This window comes from Notechis scutatus, chromosome Z, assembly GCF_049901735.1.
Source record: "Notechis scutatus isolate UNSWTSFEM ecotype Mainland chromosome Z, rNotScu1.2, whole genome shotgun sequence".
NCBI lineage: Eukaryota > Metazoa > Chordata > Lepidosauria > Squamata > Elapidae > Notechis > Notechis scutatus.
The window spans coordinates 116004954-116021537 of NC_142025.1; the positions used below are offsets into that span (position 1 = coordinate 116004954).

At 38.4% G+C, this 16584-nt stretch overlaps 1 protein-coding gene across 1 annotated transcript in view; it reads right to left on the bottom strand.

Moving 5' to 3' along the window:
* Window positions 1-15821, bottom strand: part of LOC148129164 (vomeronasal type-2 receptor 26-like) — a 19105-nt gene extending 3284 nt beyond the window's left edge. Inside the window, exons 1-4 of the mRNA XM_087945614.1 lie at window positions 15537-15821; window positions 9574-10431; window positions 7172-7399; window positions 727-853 (exon numbers count right to left, since the gene is read on the bottom strand). Coding sequence (XP_087801740.1) covers window positions 727-853; window positions 7172-7399; window positions 9574-10431; window positions 15537-15698 — 1375 coding nt within the window. The 5' untranslated portion in view covers window positions 15699-15821. The remainder of the gene's footprint in view (window positions 1-726; window positions 854-7171; window positions 7400-9573; window positions 10432-15536) is intronic.
* Window positions 15822-16584: the final 763 nt, after the last annotated feature.

The window sequence follows — 16584 nt, forward strand, 5'->3', positions numbered from 1 at the left end:
AGCACAGTTGTTTAGCAACTAATAGGATTAAAGGCCTGGAGACTAAAATATATGACAAATGGTTGCAGGGTTTGGGTTTTGGCTAATCTAGAGAAAAGAATAACTAGGTGGGGGGGGGATATGATACCACTATTCCAGTATTTGAGAGGTTGCCACAAAGAGGAGGGGGTCAATTTATTTCCCAAAGCACCAGAAAGCAGGAAAACAAACAATAGATGGAAACTAATCAAGGAGAGAAGCAACCTGGAATTGAGGAGAAACTTCCTAACAGTGAGGACAATTTACCAGTGGAACAGTTTGCATTCAAACATTGTGGGTGCATCATCACTGGAGGTTTTTAAGCAGAGACTGGACAGTCACTTGTCTGAAATGGTATAGGGTCTCCTGCTTGAGCAGGGGGCTGGACTAGAAGACTTCTAACATCCCTTCCAGCTCTATTCTGATTCCCTATTCTCTAATCTAGCTTCCTCATTGACTTTGCTTATCAGAAGGTTGCAAAAGGGGATTTCAGATGATGTTAATTAGTTAGGGTAATGAAACATCTGCAAGAAAATAAGCAAACTCAGAGAGTACCAAGGACCCCTTGTTTTAAGAATGGTTGCACATTCTTAAGAACTGATTAGAAAAACCGTAATAAGGCAGAAATGTCAATTTAGCACTTCTGATTGGGTGGCTCAGGTAGCAACTTATGTTATTAATGGAAGATTGAGAAACAAGACACTGTACCTGTCTTGTTTGAAATCTCCCCTTCTGGGCAGAGAACACAATCATAGCAACAAAACTTCTCTCCTTCCTTCTTTTCCTTTTGATTTCCAGGATGGCACTGTTCATTACATTCTGAAAGAGGCCTGGCCTAATATAAATAGAAAATGAACTGAGATAAGAAAAAGTGCACCCCATGTGTCTCTGTAAGCTCACCTACCCCCAATATTTGAGTAAGACATAATAAGGTGTCAGGAGACTTCCAATAGTGCTTCCATCAGAGACGGACCGAAGATCGAGATTGTGCATGGCTTCTACCCTGTTGGAGGGTATCAAACGGGACCAGATCCACCTCAGACGGGTGGGAAAAGAGAAGGAAACCACCAGCCAGGTTGAGGGGAGCCACATCTCCCCTCCCTGGATTGGTATACTCCCCTTGAATACAGGAGGTAGTGGCAGACTTTAATGGCGGCCCTGAAGACAGGAAGCTACCTGGGACCTAAGTGAGTGCTGGAGCAGTGAAGTGGTGAGTAACATGTGACCGGGCAAAATATCTTGTTTTTTGCAAAACAACCCCGAGAAACAGAAGGAAAGAACTCTTGTTGAAAATCGTGGCAGCGGCGAATGGAAAGTAAGAGGAAATTATAAGGTAAACAAAATTGGATTATAAAAGGACTATAACGGAATCAGAGACTAATTTTGGAATAAGATACAGAAATTGGCATTAATCAGGCATTGGCTAGAATGCTAGACTTATTGGAATTGATTATATATAGATACAATAGCTAATGATTGAAAATTAGTGGAATAAATATAAGCAAATAGGAAAAAAAATAAAAGAACTTTAAAAAGTGGAAAGTGACACAAGAGTGCCACCCAATGGTATAATTTACCTTTTTCCTATGATTATATGGAAAACTACTGAATTTGCAAATGTGTTAATGGGAAATGAAATGAAATAAAAGAGTATAATATAACAATAACCCTGGAATATATAGACATACACACACAAACACACATACACACACACACACGAAGATTGCAACAAAGGGACAAACAAAGATAATATCTTGGGACTGTTTGGCGGATTGGGACTGTGACAAGAAAACAGAAGGATTAACAAGAGAAATTGATTAAAATAGAAGATGTTGGCTTTCAATAAAATAGAGAATAACTTGATTGATTAAGTAAAATGAGTGAAATATGCAAATAACTCAGATTGGAACTGCAAAATGTGAGGGGAATGATAAAAGTAAGCATGGAACTGTGGGATATATTAGCAGAAAAATTAGAAATGGCGATGCAGTGCACAGAAGAACAAAGAAAGACGAAGGAGGAAGAGTTAAAGAAAGAAGAAGTCTGCCTAAAAGAGCCAAAAGAACAATGGACATTACAAAAAGACAAGAAAAAAACTAAAAATAAGACATTGATGATAGATGTGATAAATAAAAAGGGAAATACTTCCAAGATTAAACAAAAGAAGAAGAAGCTGTACAAGAAAAATTGCAAAAGAAACGGAGGGGGCAAAACCTCCCCTTCCGAATGGGAGATGAAATTAAAAATAATATTAGGGGGGAAAAGCGAGCTAAGAAAAGACTGGGAAAACTTAGAAAAGGGAAAATTGGCTAAAATTGGAAGAAACTATAGGGCCAAGAGATTTAGAGATGAAGGCTAAGGATAAAATGAAGGGGTGATACCAAATGGAAATGTACTTGGGTGGGTTTTTTTTCTTTTAGAAATATAGACTGGGGAGTTTTGAAGTTTAAAGTTTATTGAGAATCATATTTAAAAATAAAGAAATAAGTCTAATTGGAATTAAAGCGGAAGAAGATCTCACTGTAAGATCATTACATAATTATATACGGGGAAAATGATGATAGAATGAGATAAATTAAAATGGTTTTATTGTTATTAAATTATTTTCTCTTTTTTTAACATGTATTATATTTAATGGGAAATGGAAATGCAATTGATTATACAAATGATATTAGAAATGATTATGTTATAAAGTATTTGTAATGAGATGATTATATTATGATTAAAAGTGAGGAATGGAAATTAAATATAATTTTATAGGCTAAATTTTATTAAATGGAAACAAAGAGGAAATATAATTTTTTTCTTATGTTTTATATATATACAGTATATATATAAAACACACCTAAACAGCACACACCCCAAAATCAAATTCACCATGGAAACGGAAAAAAAACAACTACCATTCCTAGATGTACTAATCTACAAAAAAAGAGACGGCACACTAGGACACACCATATACCAGGAGAAAACACATATAAACCGCTACCTCAATGCCCAATCCCACCACCACCCAGCACAGATAAACTCCGTGGCCAAAGCACTAATTGCCAGAACCAAGCACCTGGCAGACAAGACACACATAAAGACTGAACTATGCACCCTGACTAAAGTACTGACAGCCAACGGCTTCCACAAAAGCAAAATCACTGGCCTGATCCACAAAAACACACTGAGACATAATGGAGACCTAGAATATGAACAGACCTATGAAAAAGCTGTCCTGCCCTACATAAGAGGTACTACAGACAAAACCAGTAAGATACTACACAGGCATCACATGAAGACTGCCTTCAAAACAGACAGAAAAATAGCAGCCATCCTAAGAAACCCCAAAGATAAAATTGACCTGGAAAACCAAGTCATATATGAATGCCCCTGCGCATCATGCCCCGCCACATACATTGGACAGACCAATAGAAGAATAAGTACCCACCTGGATGAACACGAAAATGCAGTAAAAAAGCTGGAGCACACTTCCTCACTAGTCCAACACATGAAAGCCACAGGTCATAGCATCAACTTCAATGGCACCAAAACCCTAACCACTATAGAAAAACCCCAGCTACAGAATTATCAGAGAAGCCATAGAGATTGAAAAAAGACCTGAAAGGATGAATAGAAGAGATGACTCCACCAGACTGTCAATTATCTGGAAGCCTGCACTCACAAACAAAAAAATCTCCACACCACAAGCCAGACAAACACCTGGGCACAAACAGACTCCCCCTGATGCCTCCAGCTCAAACACACCCCAACCAGGCACCCCGCTAAAACCTAGCTTCCTAACAAATGATAGCTGTCTGTTTACTCGGAGCCAATCTGCACTAAAAGCCTCCAATACAGGAAACACAAATACAGGAAACAGATTCTGCCGAAATGTTGCTACAACTTTAAGAGCACAACTATAATGACGTGGGAAAATACCCGAACAAAGTTGAATACCATACATACATACATACATACATACATATATGGATCTTTGGTTATATATATATATATATATATATATATATATATATATATATATATATATATATATATATATATATATATATATATGTATGTATATATATATATATATATGGATCTTTGGTTATTCGGTTTTCTCTCACGAAGATTGAAGTATCTAGGCAACGCGTTTGATGAAGTCTCATTCATCATCTTCAGGCTTCTGTCTTCAGCTCTGTGCTTCACTCTGAGAAGCACAGAGCTGAAGACAGAAGCCTGAAGATGATGAATGAGACTTCATCGAAACGCTGCCTAGATACTTCCAATCTTACGTGGGAGAAAACCCGAATAACCAAAGATCCACATACAAATACCGCGAACCTCAGAAAACATATATATATATATATATATATATATATATATATATATATATATATATATATATATATATATATATATATATATATATATATACACACACACACACACATACATATACATATACATATACACATACACATACACATACATATACATATACATATACATGTATATTATATATCTATTTTCGTAGATTTTCACGGGTACAGGTATGTAGGTCTAAGTGTGTTCGGGTCTTTTCCCATGTAAGATTAAGACTATCTTGGCGACCTTTTGGCGAGGTCCCACTCGCCATCCTCAGGCTGGTGTTTTTGGCTTTGTGCCAGTGCAAGCAGTGTGTGATCGGAGCTGCCGTCTCTCTATATATACTGGGGGGGGGCTGGTGTGCGGGGCTGGTTGGCTGTGCTGCTGCCTCTTGATTGACGGAGTTGATGTTGGTATAATGGGCTGTGTGATGGCCCTGTGAGTTTTGTTTTGGAGATATCCTGTAATCTCCTGGGTCGTTTGTTTTGTAGTGATCTTTTTTCCATTAGTCTCCCGGGTTTTGAAAAAGAGATCAAAACACAAATGACCCAGAAGATTACAATGCAGGACCCAGGATACCACAACAAAAGAACTTGCAATGCCATCACACAACCCATTACCCAAGCCATTAAAACCCAGGAGGCTAATGGAAAAAAGATCACTACAAAGCAAACGACCCAGTAGATTACAGGATATCTCCACAACAAAACTCACAAGGCCATCACACAGCCCATTATACCAACATCAATTCTATCAACCAATCAAGAGGCAGCAGCGCAGCCAAACAGCCCAGCACACTAGCCCCCCCCCCCCCCAGTATTTTAAGAGAGATGGCAGCTCCGATCACACACTGCTTGCACTTGAATGAAGCCGAAAGCTCCAGCCTGAGGAGGGAGAGTGAGACCTCACCAAAACATCGCCAAGATAGTCTTAATCTTACCCTGGAAAAGACCCGAACAAATTTTCATAGATTTTTACAGGTAAAGGTATGCAGCAAAGCGTGATCGGAGCTGCCGTCTCTCTATAAGCACTGGTGGGGAGGTTGGCTGTGTTGTTATTTCTTGATTGGTTGATGGAATTGATGTTTGCAGATTGGTTGGCTTTTTTGTAAGAACATGTGTGGCTGAGGTATTGGCTCTGTGTCTATCAGCCTCCTGTGTTGTAACGACCTGACTCTCCCCCCCACACCAAAGGCGCCACAGATAAAATCAGCAAAATTCTCCACAAACACAATATCAGGACAGCCATTGTCACTGACCAAGAAATAGCCAACATTCTAAGAAACCCCAAAGACAAGATCCAGCTAGAAAACCAAGGAGTTTATGAAATACCATGCAACAATTTCCCAGCCACATACATTGGATAAACTAACAGGAGAATAAATGCACACATCGCAGAACACAAGAACGCAGTCAGAAAAGAAGAAAATACTTCCTTCCTTTTCCAGCACCTTAAAGCCACAAGACATGAAATTAATTTTGAGGGAACCAAGTTAATCTCCAATACTGAACACTTCAACAAGAGAATAATCAGGGAAGCCATCAAAATAGAGAAACACCCCCATAACATGAATAAATGGGATGATACCTCCCACCTAACAGACATCTGGAAACTAGCCCTTATCAACAAATGAGTACCAGCCAAGAAAACCAATACCGAACCCAAAACAACACATGACGCCGCACCAATCTCCCTCACCAGACTCAAACACAAACCCATCCCATAGACGAAAGGCAACCACTGTCCATAAACCAGACCATGGCTGCATCACCAGCTGCCACACACCCCGACCCCCAAACCAAGCAAACTGACACATGCCATGAACACATAGCCAGGCCTCAAACTTCGAGCCAAACCAAAACCTGGAATGTCACATCACAGCCACCCGCTCACGAAACTCAGGAGGTTACACCACAAAACCTCAGGATGTTACAACACAGCCAACGACCCGGGAGATTACAGCACAAGATCCAGGATATCACAACAATAAAACTTAGAAGGTCATCACACAGCTCATTACCCAGGTCGTTACAACGCAGGAGGCTGATAGACACACAGCCAATAACTCAGCCACACATGTTCTTACAAAAAGGCCAACCAATCTGCAAACATCAACTCCATCAACCAATCAAGAAATGACAATACAGCCAACCTCCCCACCGGTATTTATAGAGAGACGGCAGCTCCAATCACACTTTGCTTGCACAAGCATGAAGCCGAAAGCACCAGCCTGAAGTTGTGCTTTTAAAGTTGTAGCGATGTTTCAGCAGAACCTTATCTGCACAAGATCATCAGGCTCGTGTAGTTGCTTGCATAATATTTGGCATTTTCATTTTAATCAAGACCCAAATGTTCTTTAGAGAAAATCCCTCACAGGGTTGGGGAATACAGGGGGAATCAGGATTAGCAGGAACATGGTTTTAGTGACTCAAAGGCAGCCTTTGGATATCTCTGTTAAGCTTTGATAGTAGATATAACATAGCACTAACAATAGCGGTTAGACTTATATACTGCTTCACAGTTGCTGTACATCTTCTCTAAGCAGTTTATAGAGTCCCCAACAATCTGGGTTTTTATTTTACCAATCTCAGAAGGATGGAAGGCTGAATCAACCTTGAACCAGTCAGGATCGAACTCCTGGCTGTGGGCAGAATTAGTCTGCAATACTGCATTCTAAGCACTATACCACCATGATACTCGTATATGATATAGTGCAATAGTATTATGTAGTATTCATAAAAATTATTATGAACCAGACGGAGAAAGGGGAGTCCTTTAAGAACCCAGAGAGCCACACCTGATTGAAGACACTGTGCCACAAAATCATATTCTCATTAATTCTAAATTCTTTTCCACCGGCTGCATCTGGATCTATCCATCCAACTTTCACTCTTCCAAAGGACCTGTTTGGAAAAATGACCATGTTCACAATGTCAAATCCACCTCTTATTTCCTTTCGGTCATTAAAGGACACCATGTCATTTGCTGAATTGTTGAAGGAAATCCTTTGAAGATATGGGTGGAGCTGATTGAGAAACCAAGAGAAAGAAAGCATATATTATTTAGAAAGAGGAAAAGAAAAGAACTTAACAATGAATTTAAGTTTTCATTATTTTTTAAAAAACAATACAGTTGGAAGGGAGTTTGGAGGTCTTCTAGTCCAACATCTGTTCAAGCAGGAGATCCTATAACATTCCAGACAAATGACCATATAGTCTCTTTTTAAAAGCCTCCAGTGATGGAGTGCCCACAATTTCTGGAGGCAAGCCATTCTACTGATTAATGGTTCTCACTGTCAGGAAATTTCTTCTTAATTCTAGGACACTTCTCTCCTTGATTACTTTCCATCCATTGTTTCTTGTCTTGCCTTCTGGTGCTTTGGAGAATAGGTGGACCCTCCCTCTTCTTTGTGACACCCCCTCAGATATTGGAATGCTGCTATCATGCCAACACTGGTCCTTCTGGTTACTGGACTAGACTTACCCAATTCTTGCAACCGTTCTTCATCTATTTTACTCTCTAGCCCCCTAATCTTGGTTGCTCTTCTCTGCACTCTTTCCAGAATTTGTTTTAAGTTATGGTGACACTAATTCCAATGGTTAAGTTCCATCAAGAAATATTAGGACCTCAGAAACTCAAATTAGTTTCAGGATAAGATTTTTTTACCCACCCTTTCAGCTCTTGCCCATTCTGATTAAAAAAACTAACTAAAATATATTTAAGAGTTTCAGGTTTTTTTTTTTTCAAATAAGCAGAATCAAATATAGAATGGTTGTAGATGTTCTTCTGGCTAATAACAAATTGGCAGTTTGTTACATTTTCCATAGCTAAGCCACTAGGATCCTGATTTCACTATCATATTTTTCAACTCTCAGAGATAGCCTGATATAGAAAATATACTCATTGTTTGATCTTGCAGAATATTTTTAAGACACCAAATCTGTGAAATTATATAGATTCATCAAGTACCCATAGAAAGGACATTTATGACTAATGTGTTTACCCCAAAATAAGACCCTGTTTTTGGCCACCCAAAAATGTACTAGGTCTTATCAGGGGGGAATATCATCCACTGACTCATCTCACTTGCACACGTAGCTGGGGTGGATTCAAATTTTTTAATAACTGGTTCTGTGGGTGTGGCTAGGTGGATATTGCTAGGTGAGTGTGGCTGGGTGGCATGGCTAGGTGGGCATGGCCATGTAACTGGGTAGTCATGGCTTCTTCTTCTTTTTGCAGCACCCTCTCTGTTTTTTGGGCCTTCTGAGCCTCAGGGAAGCCTCCTGAGGGCTTTTTTTTTTTTTGCTTACAGGAGGCTTCCCTGGGGCTCAAGAAGAAAAAAACAAAGCACAGGGAGGGGAGCACTGTACCCCCCTCCATTTTTTGTCTTCCTGGGCCTCAGGGAAGCCTCCTGGGCAAAGCAGTAAAACAGAAAGGGGAATCCTAGCACAACTGATCATAAGAACAGCTGATCGTTGGGAGGAATAAAAAAAGAAATACCTTAAGGAGTGATGGCAGGGAAGAACGCAGCCAGCTATGTCGGGCATGTGTGTGATTTTGTTCATGAGGGATAAGAACTGACTAGGTGGGGAGAGGCAAGCAGAGAGGGGAGGGGCCAGTGAGGAGCACTATTGGCCAGTTCTCTGAACTGTGCAGAATCATTAAAACCGGTTCTATAGAACCGGTCCAAAACAGTAGAATCCCAACCCTGCACATAGCTCCCAGCCTCTTTTTCACTATCAGAGGCTTTCAGGAACTTCTTCATCCAGCAAGTCCAGCAAGGCTTTCCTAAAGGCCTTTCTAGCTGATAACAGAGCTCTGGATCAATCCAGAGCTCTGTTATCAGAGCTATAGCTATAGAAGCCTTCAGGAAAGCATTGCTGGCTGCAGAAAAATGGCTGAGGTGTGTGAGGCCTGGCTGCAACTATCCGAAGGTAAGTAGCAGGGCAGTTCCACCTCCCCATTCCCCCTAGCTTAATTTTCACCTGTGCGCCCTGGAGTGGACAGAGGTCTTAATTATGGCTTATTTGGGGGGTAGGGCTTATATTGGGTGCACATGTAAAAATCAAGCTAGGGCTTACTTTGTGAGTAGGTCGTATTTTGGGGAAAACATGGGATTCATAACTGTTCAGCTAGAGATAAAGTTCAGGAAAATTTCTGTCATTGAAACAAAAACAATCCTGTTTTGAGTGCCATTACCAGCCACGGTTGAAGTTCTACATGTTCAACAGACCTCTTGATAGATCTCTGGAAGGACTGAGATGAGAACATGGCATGCAAAGCATACACTGTTGTATAAACACCATTATAGATACTGTAGCTATGTCCAATGGTATGCATTTCAAACAGGTGTCCAGGCAGATCTTCCAAAGTTTCTTTCCCACTACACATTTCATCATGCTTTAGTGACATATCAGGAATTGGGAGAAAACAGTCAAATGCTTGCTCCCAAAAGTCCTTAAAGAAACCATCTTCTTGGACCCAGGAAGGTTCTACCATCTGGAGAAAAGTTTTGAATCCCTGAAGTTCTCTTGAGTGAACCATAAAAGAAATGGCTCCTTGGAATAAATCAAGATCCCAACCTCTCTGAAGGCCTGGGAGTATGAAATTAATCCCACTTGTCATGATCCAGACCTTTCTGAATGAGTCTTTTTCTTTATTTGCAGGGTCTTGCACAAATACAATGGCTCTCAGCCGTGCTATTGTCACTGATTCTCCATAAACTATAAATGTGTTGGCCTTATGATCAGTTAATGGAATGTGGATATGTGATGCTTTATCAATAATTGGTTCCAAGTTATCCAAACTAACTTCATGCGGGATTCGCTCTGTGTAAGCTGTACATATTCCATTCTGGGAAAGCAATAATTCCATGGTCTGCAAGAATTTTTCTCCATTGCTATTCTCAAGGGCCATGAGCCCTATCCATGTCCACCCAAAATACTGGAGCAACTGGATGATTCCAGAGTATTGGTGAACTTCATTTGGGACCATGGAATAAAATGAAGGCACTTGGGTGTAATAAATCTTCTGAGGGACCAATGATCCATAAGTGAGCTAAAACAGAATGTAACAGGGGAAAAACAATAAGCTAAAACAGTGGTATAATATTTAAATCTATGCTATAGAGATAATTTTTAAGCATTTGTTCATGTACAGAGAACTAAAATGAATAAGTTTTTTGGAGAACATTTTAAAGGCATTAGAGCATAATGCAGCATAGTCCAAACCACTTGGAAGCAGGACAAGAAGCAATATATTAGAGAGATTACTGCAATTGATTGATTGGTGTGATATTGGCTATATTGATTACCCAAAATTGTTCCATTAATTCCATTAATTAATTCAATCAACGTACTATCTTAACAATTCTACCATGCCAAGAAAAAAATCCAATGTCAAACCACAACCTAAAGAGAAAGTAATCCCCACCAATGAACCACAAGACTCCTGCACATGCCTTAAATGCTACAAAACTCTAAAGGATAATGAAAACTCCATCATGACTGCTTGGGATTACCCAAGCAATTGATTCAATACCTAGAATCATCCAATGAATTTCCATATCTCTGCAAATCATGCAGACCCAAACTGGATCTGTTGGAAAGAGTTGATACCATTGAAACACGATTAACATCCCTTGACACCATAGTAGCATCCCTGGATGCCTTAAAAGAAAGATTATCCAACCTTGAAAAAAAAGACACAATGCAAAAACCTGAACATCCAATAGCTACAAACCACATCTCTACCCAACAACCACAACCCAATCCACAACCCAATCCACAAAAAAACATAACCCAGACAAATATTGATATCCCAATCCTCATCAGAGAAGCCGTTGAGCATGAACGGAAACGTCCAAACGCCATCTTATTTGGTCTAGAGGACATCAATGATAATGATGACATCACAACTGTCCGAAACATCATCAGTGATTATCAAGCATCAACCATCTCCGCTGATGAAATACTTGACATTTCGCATTAGCCGAGAGCTCAAAAACAGAGACGGCTCTGTGGCCCCACGCTTCTGCAGAGTCATTTGCAAAAATGAATCAAGCAAACGTAAATTCATTTACACTATAAATTCACTCGCCAAAACCAACACCAACCATAAGAACCTCCGTTGTTGCCCGGACCTAACCATACAGCTCCCGTGTACTCCGCACTGAACTCAAAAAATGTCTAGACAATGGAGAGAAGGATCTGTACATTGACTACCATGCTGACTGTATCAAAAGTAAGTCACACAACCCGCAACTCAGCTTTAACCTTCAACCACAACCCTACCTCAACCAAAACACCATCACCCAAGACTAGGCATGCACACCCCTAACTACCTCAATTCCAACTACTGCTGGCCTTAAATGCAAGCTACTCAATGCAAGAAGCCTCACGAATAAAATACCTGAATTTTTCCTCCTACTAAATATGGCTACATTCGACATCATATTTGTCTGTGAAACATGGCTCAACGCATCTCTCCCTGACTCCATTACCACAGTAAGAGACTATCATGTTTACCAATCAGATCGTGAAATTTGTAGAGGAGGTGGTGTTGCTATCTTCTATAAAAAGTCCTTACATCTAAAAAATACCCAAGTTACCCAGGAGCTTGCTCTTCCTGAGACCATCATCTGTGAACTATCCTTAAATATCACAATTCGATTCTTACTATGTTACAGAGCACCTGATTATGACATCGAACATTTAAATAAGCTAAATACACTACTAACATGGGCAGCATCCTGCCCATACCCTTTTATCTTTCTTGGTGATTTCAATCTACCTCATATTGACTGGACCCTAAATGAATGTACAACTGAAACCATACACGCAACCTTCTACAATGCTGTTACAAATCTGGGACTGGAACAACTAGTAACCAACAACACTAGACTAAACAACTGCCTTGATCTCATCTTCTGCAATAGTTTGAATTTAATTTACGGAATACAAACTAAAGAACCATTTTCCAGCAGTGACCACAATATGATTGACTTTTGTCTCAACATACGCCCACACAAAAATCACCACAATGATGTAATCCCCAATTATAACTTCAAAAAAGGCAACTATGATCTTATAGACAACGATCTCTCATCCCTTGATTGGCAATCTCTATTCATTGGATGCAATACTGTTGAAGACCATTACAACATATTTTTACTTGATGTCAAAAGAGTCATCAAACTATATGTACCAACAACAACTCCCAAAACAAAACAAAAAAACAGATTACCCATAACAATAAGGAAACTTCAATCCAAAAAGAGATCACTCTGGCGGAAAAACAAATCTGGTCACGTTGCCAATTTCAAAAGCTGATACAAAAATTTATGCCACCAGATAAAGACCGAGTGCATCAATTATCACATTAAACAAGAGGAAAACCTTCTGAGCAAAAATTCCACCCGTGCTTTTTACAATTTTGTAAACAACAAACTAAAAGACTCAAGGTCCATCCCAACCCTGATAGGACCTAATGGTAAAGACTGCAACGACGACACCATTAAAGCCAACATCTTTAACACATTCTTCGGCTCAGTATTTGTAAACAGCAATGGATCATGCCCAGTATTTCCTAGTCGAACCACAGATAACTACAATGATCTAATACATATCGATTTTACAGAAGACAATGTTGAAAAAGCACTACGCAATCTAAAACCATCTCTATCTATTGGACCGGATGGAATATGTGCCTACTTCTTAAAAAAGCTATCCACTGCCATAGCCAAACCTCTAAGCATAATCTTTGAAAAATCTTTTAGGACCAGCTCCTTGCCTAACCTATGGTCACAAGCCACGGTCATCCCCATCTTCAAAAAGGGAGACCCCAGCCTAGTTGAAAATTACAGACCAATCTCCTTATGCTGCATCACCTGTAAAGTCATGGAATCAATTATTAACCAATCCATTATCCTCCCCAGCCGGCAGAACCCCTTTTTCCCAAGACGGTGCAGCGGCGGTCCGTAATGGCCGCCACAAAGAAGCTAGCAGCCGGGTAAGAATGCGCAGGAGGAAGTGGAGAAAGTTTTTGAAAGGAGAAAGTTTTTCTTGGTTCCTAGGACTCTAAGACATATTTAACAAAATTCCTGAAAAGTATGACTTTCTGAATGATACCTTCTAGAAAAGGAAAAAAGCGGCAGTTTGGTGGTGCTGAAAGGAAAGCTTGCCCTCCTTTCCTACGGAATAAATAAGTGGATATTAAGAAACCTATTTTTTTTAGGTGAAAACTGGCTTTAAGCGATGAGTGGGAAGGGAGAGGACTAAAAAAAAATATTTGTATGCTAAGACTGTTGGAGGAGATGCCTTAAGGATTTGAAGACTAAAATATATTGCAATAAGATTTTAAGAAACAGATTTGGACTTTCTTTTTCTCTGATTGATACTACCCCAGGAGGAGAAAGTGAGAACTCTGCCTTGGTTTGGACTGATTGATAACTTTGGGACTGTTTTATCTTTTCTTTGGAATATTCTGGTTGTTGTAAGAAGAAAGAAGGGGAAAAGAAAAGAAAAGATTTATAATGGCTCTTTCTATTGAGGAACTGAGAAAAGATTATGAACAAGCAAAAAAAAATGGTAAAGCTGGTTTGAAAGAAGCCTTCCTTTTTTTTAGAAATGGCGCTTATTAACTATCAACAAACATTACAACAGATGAAGACAGCAGAAGAAGAAGAAGGAAAGGAAGCCATTTTTAATAAATCTCAGAACTCGACCAAGAAAGAAGTAAGAGGGAAAGGAAGAGAAATAAAGGACTTAAGATTTAAAAAAACACTTAAGAAAGGGAAAAATAAGGTGCAAAATCAATATAATGATAGTAAACAAAAGGGAAAAGGAACACGACAGAGAAGGGAAGCCAGTAAGGCAGAGGCTAGAAGAAGGGGGGGTAGAAAGGTTTGTTGGGAGAAGAAAGGAAGGGAAAAGGTGGAGAAAAGCTACAAAATTTTGAAATTAAATGAGAAAAAAGGAATCTTTTTTAGGGATAAAGGATAAAGTATAATTTCTTCAAAAAAGATTTTGCAAGGTACATAAGATGATATTGTAGTATTGTATTAGAAATAGAAAACTTAAATGGTTTAAGAGTTGATAAGAGATTAAAATGGTGAAATGTTTAATAATGATTGGTTTTAAAATTTAATAATATGAGGGGAGGTTTAGAATATTGAGTTTTAATTAAAGAGTTTAATAAGATTATGGTATTGATGTTATTATAAAATTTCTATTATAGTATTTGTTTTTAATATTTAGATCTATTGTTTAACTATGTATTTAATTATTCTGGGTGTACTATTTAGATAGAATGTACCAAGCAAAATTGGATTGGATATTGGGCGTTATTTTAAAGGTTAATTTGATTAATTTAGGGGGGAGATAGAAAGGCATCATACTCTGATTAGTGATTTCAGGAGAAACTTCTTTTTTTTTTATAAGGAACGAGACAAAGGGACAATAAAGAATGGACAAAAGATATAAATATAATGACTCAAATTAAGATGATTAATTAAGATAGAATTAAGAAGAGTGAAATATGTGGAGAAGTTAATATAGAAGACTTAGAATGGTAAATAAAATAAGTAATGATATGTAAGATGAGCATGAATATAATTGAAGTCCATGAAGAGAGATACCTGGGTCCAAGTTACTTTCCAAAAAGATTTTTTAATGTTTTGTGTTGTGTGTATATGTTTTTTTTTGGGAGAATTAATAAAACCTTGCAGAAATATAGAATGAGAATAATGGTAACTAAGTCAGAAAGAAATAGATGAAATAATAACAATAAAATTGAATAAGAGTAAAAGAGAAGTAAAAAGAAATTGGATAAGAGGTTTTTGTATGTTTATATGGAAATGGTTTAAAACAGAATTATAGTTTATCTGACTTGTTAAATTTATAATGGAAAAAGGTTTAAACATGTGATGATTTGTGTGTTTTGAAAATTAATAAAACTTGTTTTTGTTTTTTTTTAAAAAGAAGAGATTGGACAACCATTTGTCCAGAATGGTATAGAGTCTCCTGCTTGAGCAGGGGGTTGGACTAGAAAACCTCCAAGGTCCCTTCCAACTCTGTTATTCTCTTATTCAGTTTCAATTGTTTTTATTTTTAGTCCAGCCCTTTCTTTCTATTGCTTTTTGCCTATTGCAAGCAAAATCCTACCTGTGGTAACTTGTAGAGATCCAGAATGTCTGCCATATGGAAAGAAGTATCAGAACCAAGTCCTCCAATGATGGCTATCAGATTCCTTAGCCGGGCACATTTGTAGTTGGGAAGAAAGCTTGTTGATTTGAAGAGCAGGTCTAGGGTGCTTCGATAAGTCATCTTTGCATCATAGTAGCTGTCATAGATATGGAATCCAAGGGTAACATTAGGCAAGATCTCGGCGTTCTCATTGATCTCCTTCACAGCAAAAGCCAGGGCAAGGGCATGTTGGTGGAATTTTGTGACTACACTGCAAATAAGGATTCAACTTTTTTCATTAAATCAGAGAGAACAAATGCATTCATCATTCACAAAGTCACTGTCCAAAGTCAATAACACCTTGACTGCAATGATACTCTCTTTTTCCCATGACATGCCACTTCTCAAATCACCCCCCTAAATATTGATGATGAACTATTGTGTCTGGATTAGAAAGACAGCTACATGAACTGAGTAGAAATTTGATTATTTATTTATTTTAAAAGAAAAAGTTGCATCTTTTGAATTTGTGGTCAAAATTCCAGGCATTTTTTTAGTCAATTGTAACTTAGAACATACAGTGGAGAATGGAACAATATTCAGTTTCTTATCATTTTATGGACTTTTACCTAATTTCATTTCTATCTTTCTAACTTTTTATCTATCTATCTATCTAATTAATGGCTGACATATGGGGTTAGACAGAGAGATAGATATGAGGAGTTCTTGGTGCTCTCTGAGTTTGCTTGTTTTCTTGCAGACATTTCATGACACAAACTAGATAAGATCACCAATGCTAGAAGGGACGGAGGTTTGAGTAAACTTCTAGCACTGATGATGTTCCCTAGTTGGGTCATGAAATGTTTATTAACAACATATATACCATTATCTGTTTTAAAAAGCTTTCTCCTTTTTATTTGTTATTCATAATTAATTAATTACACATTACTACATATAATGTTGGTGTGCATAAGTGCACCAACGTGCCTACCATCCCTGTCCTATTGTTTCTTTTATTTTTCTTATA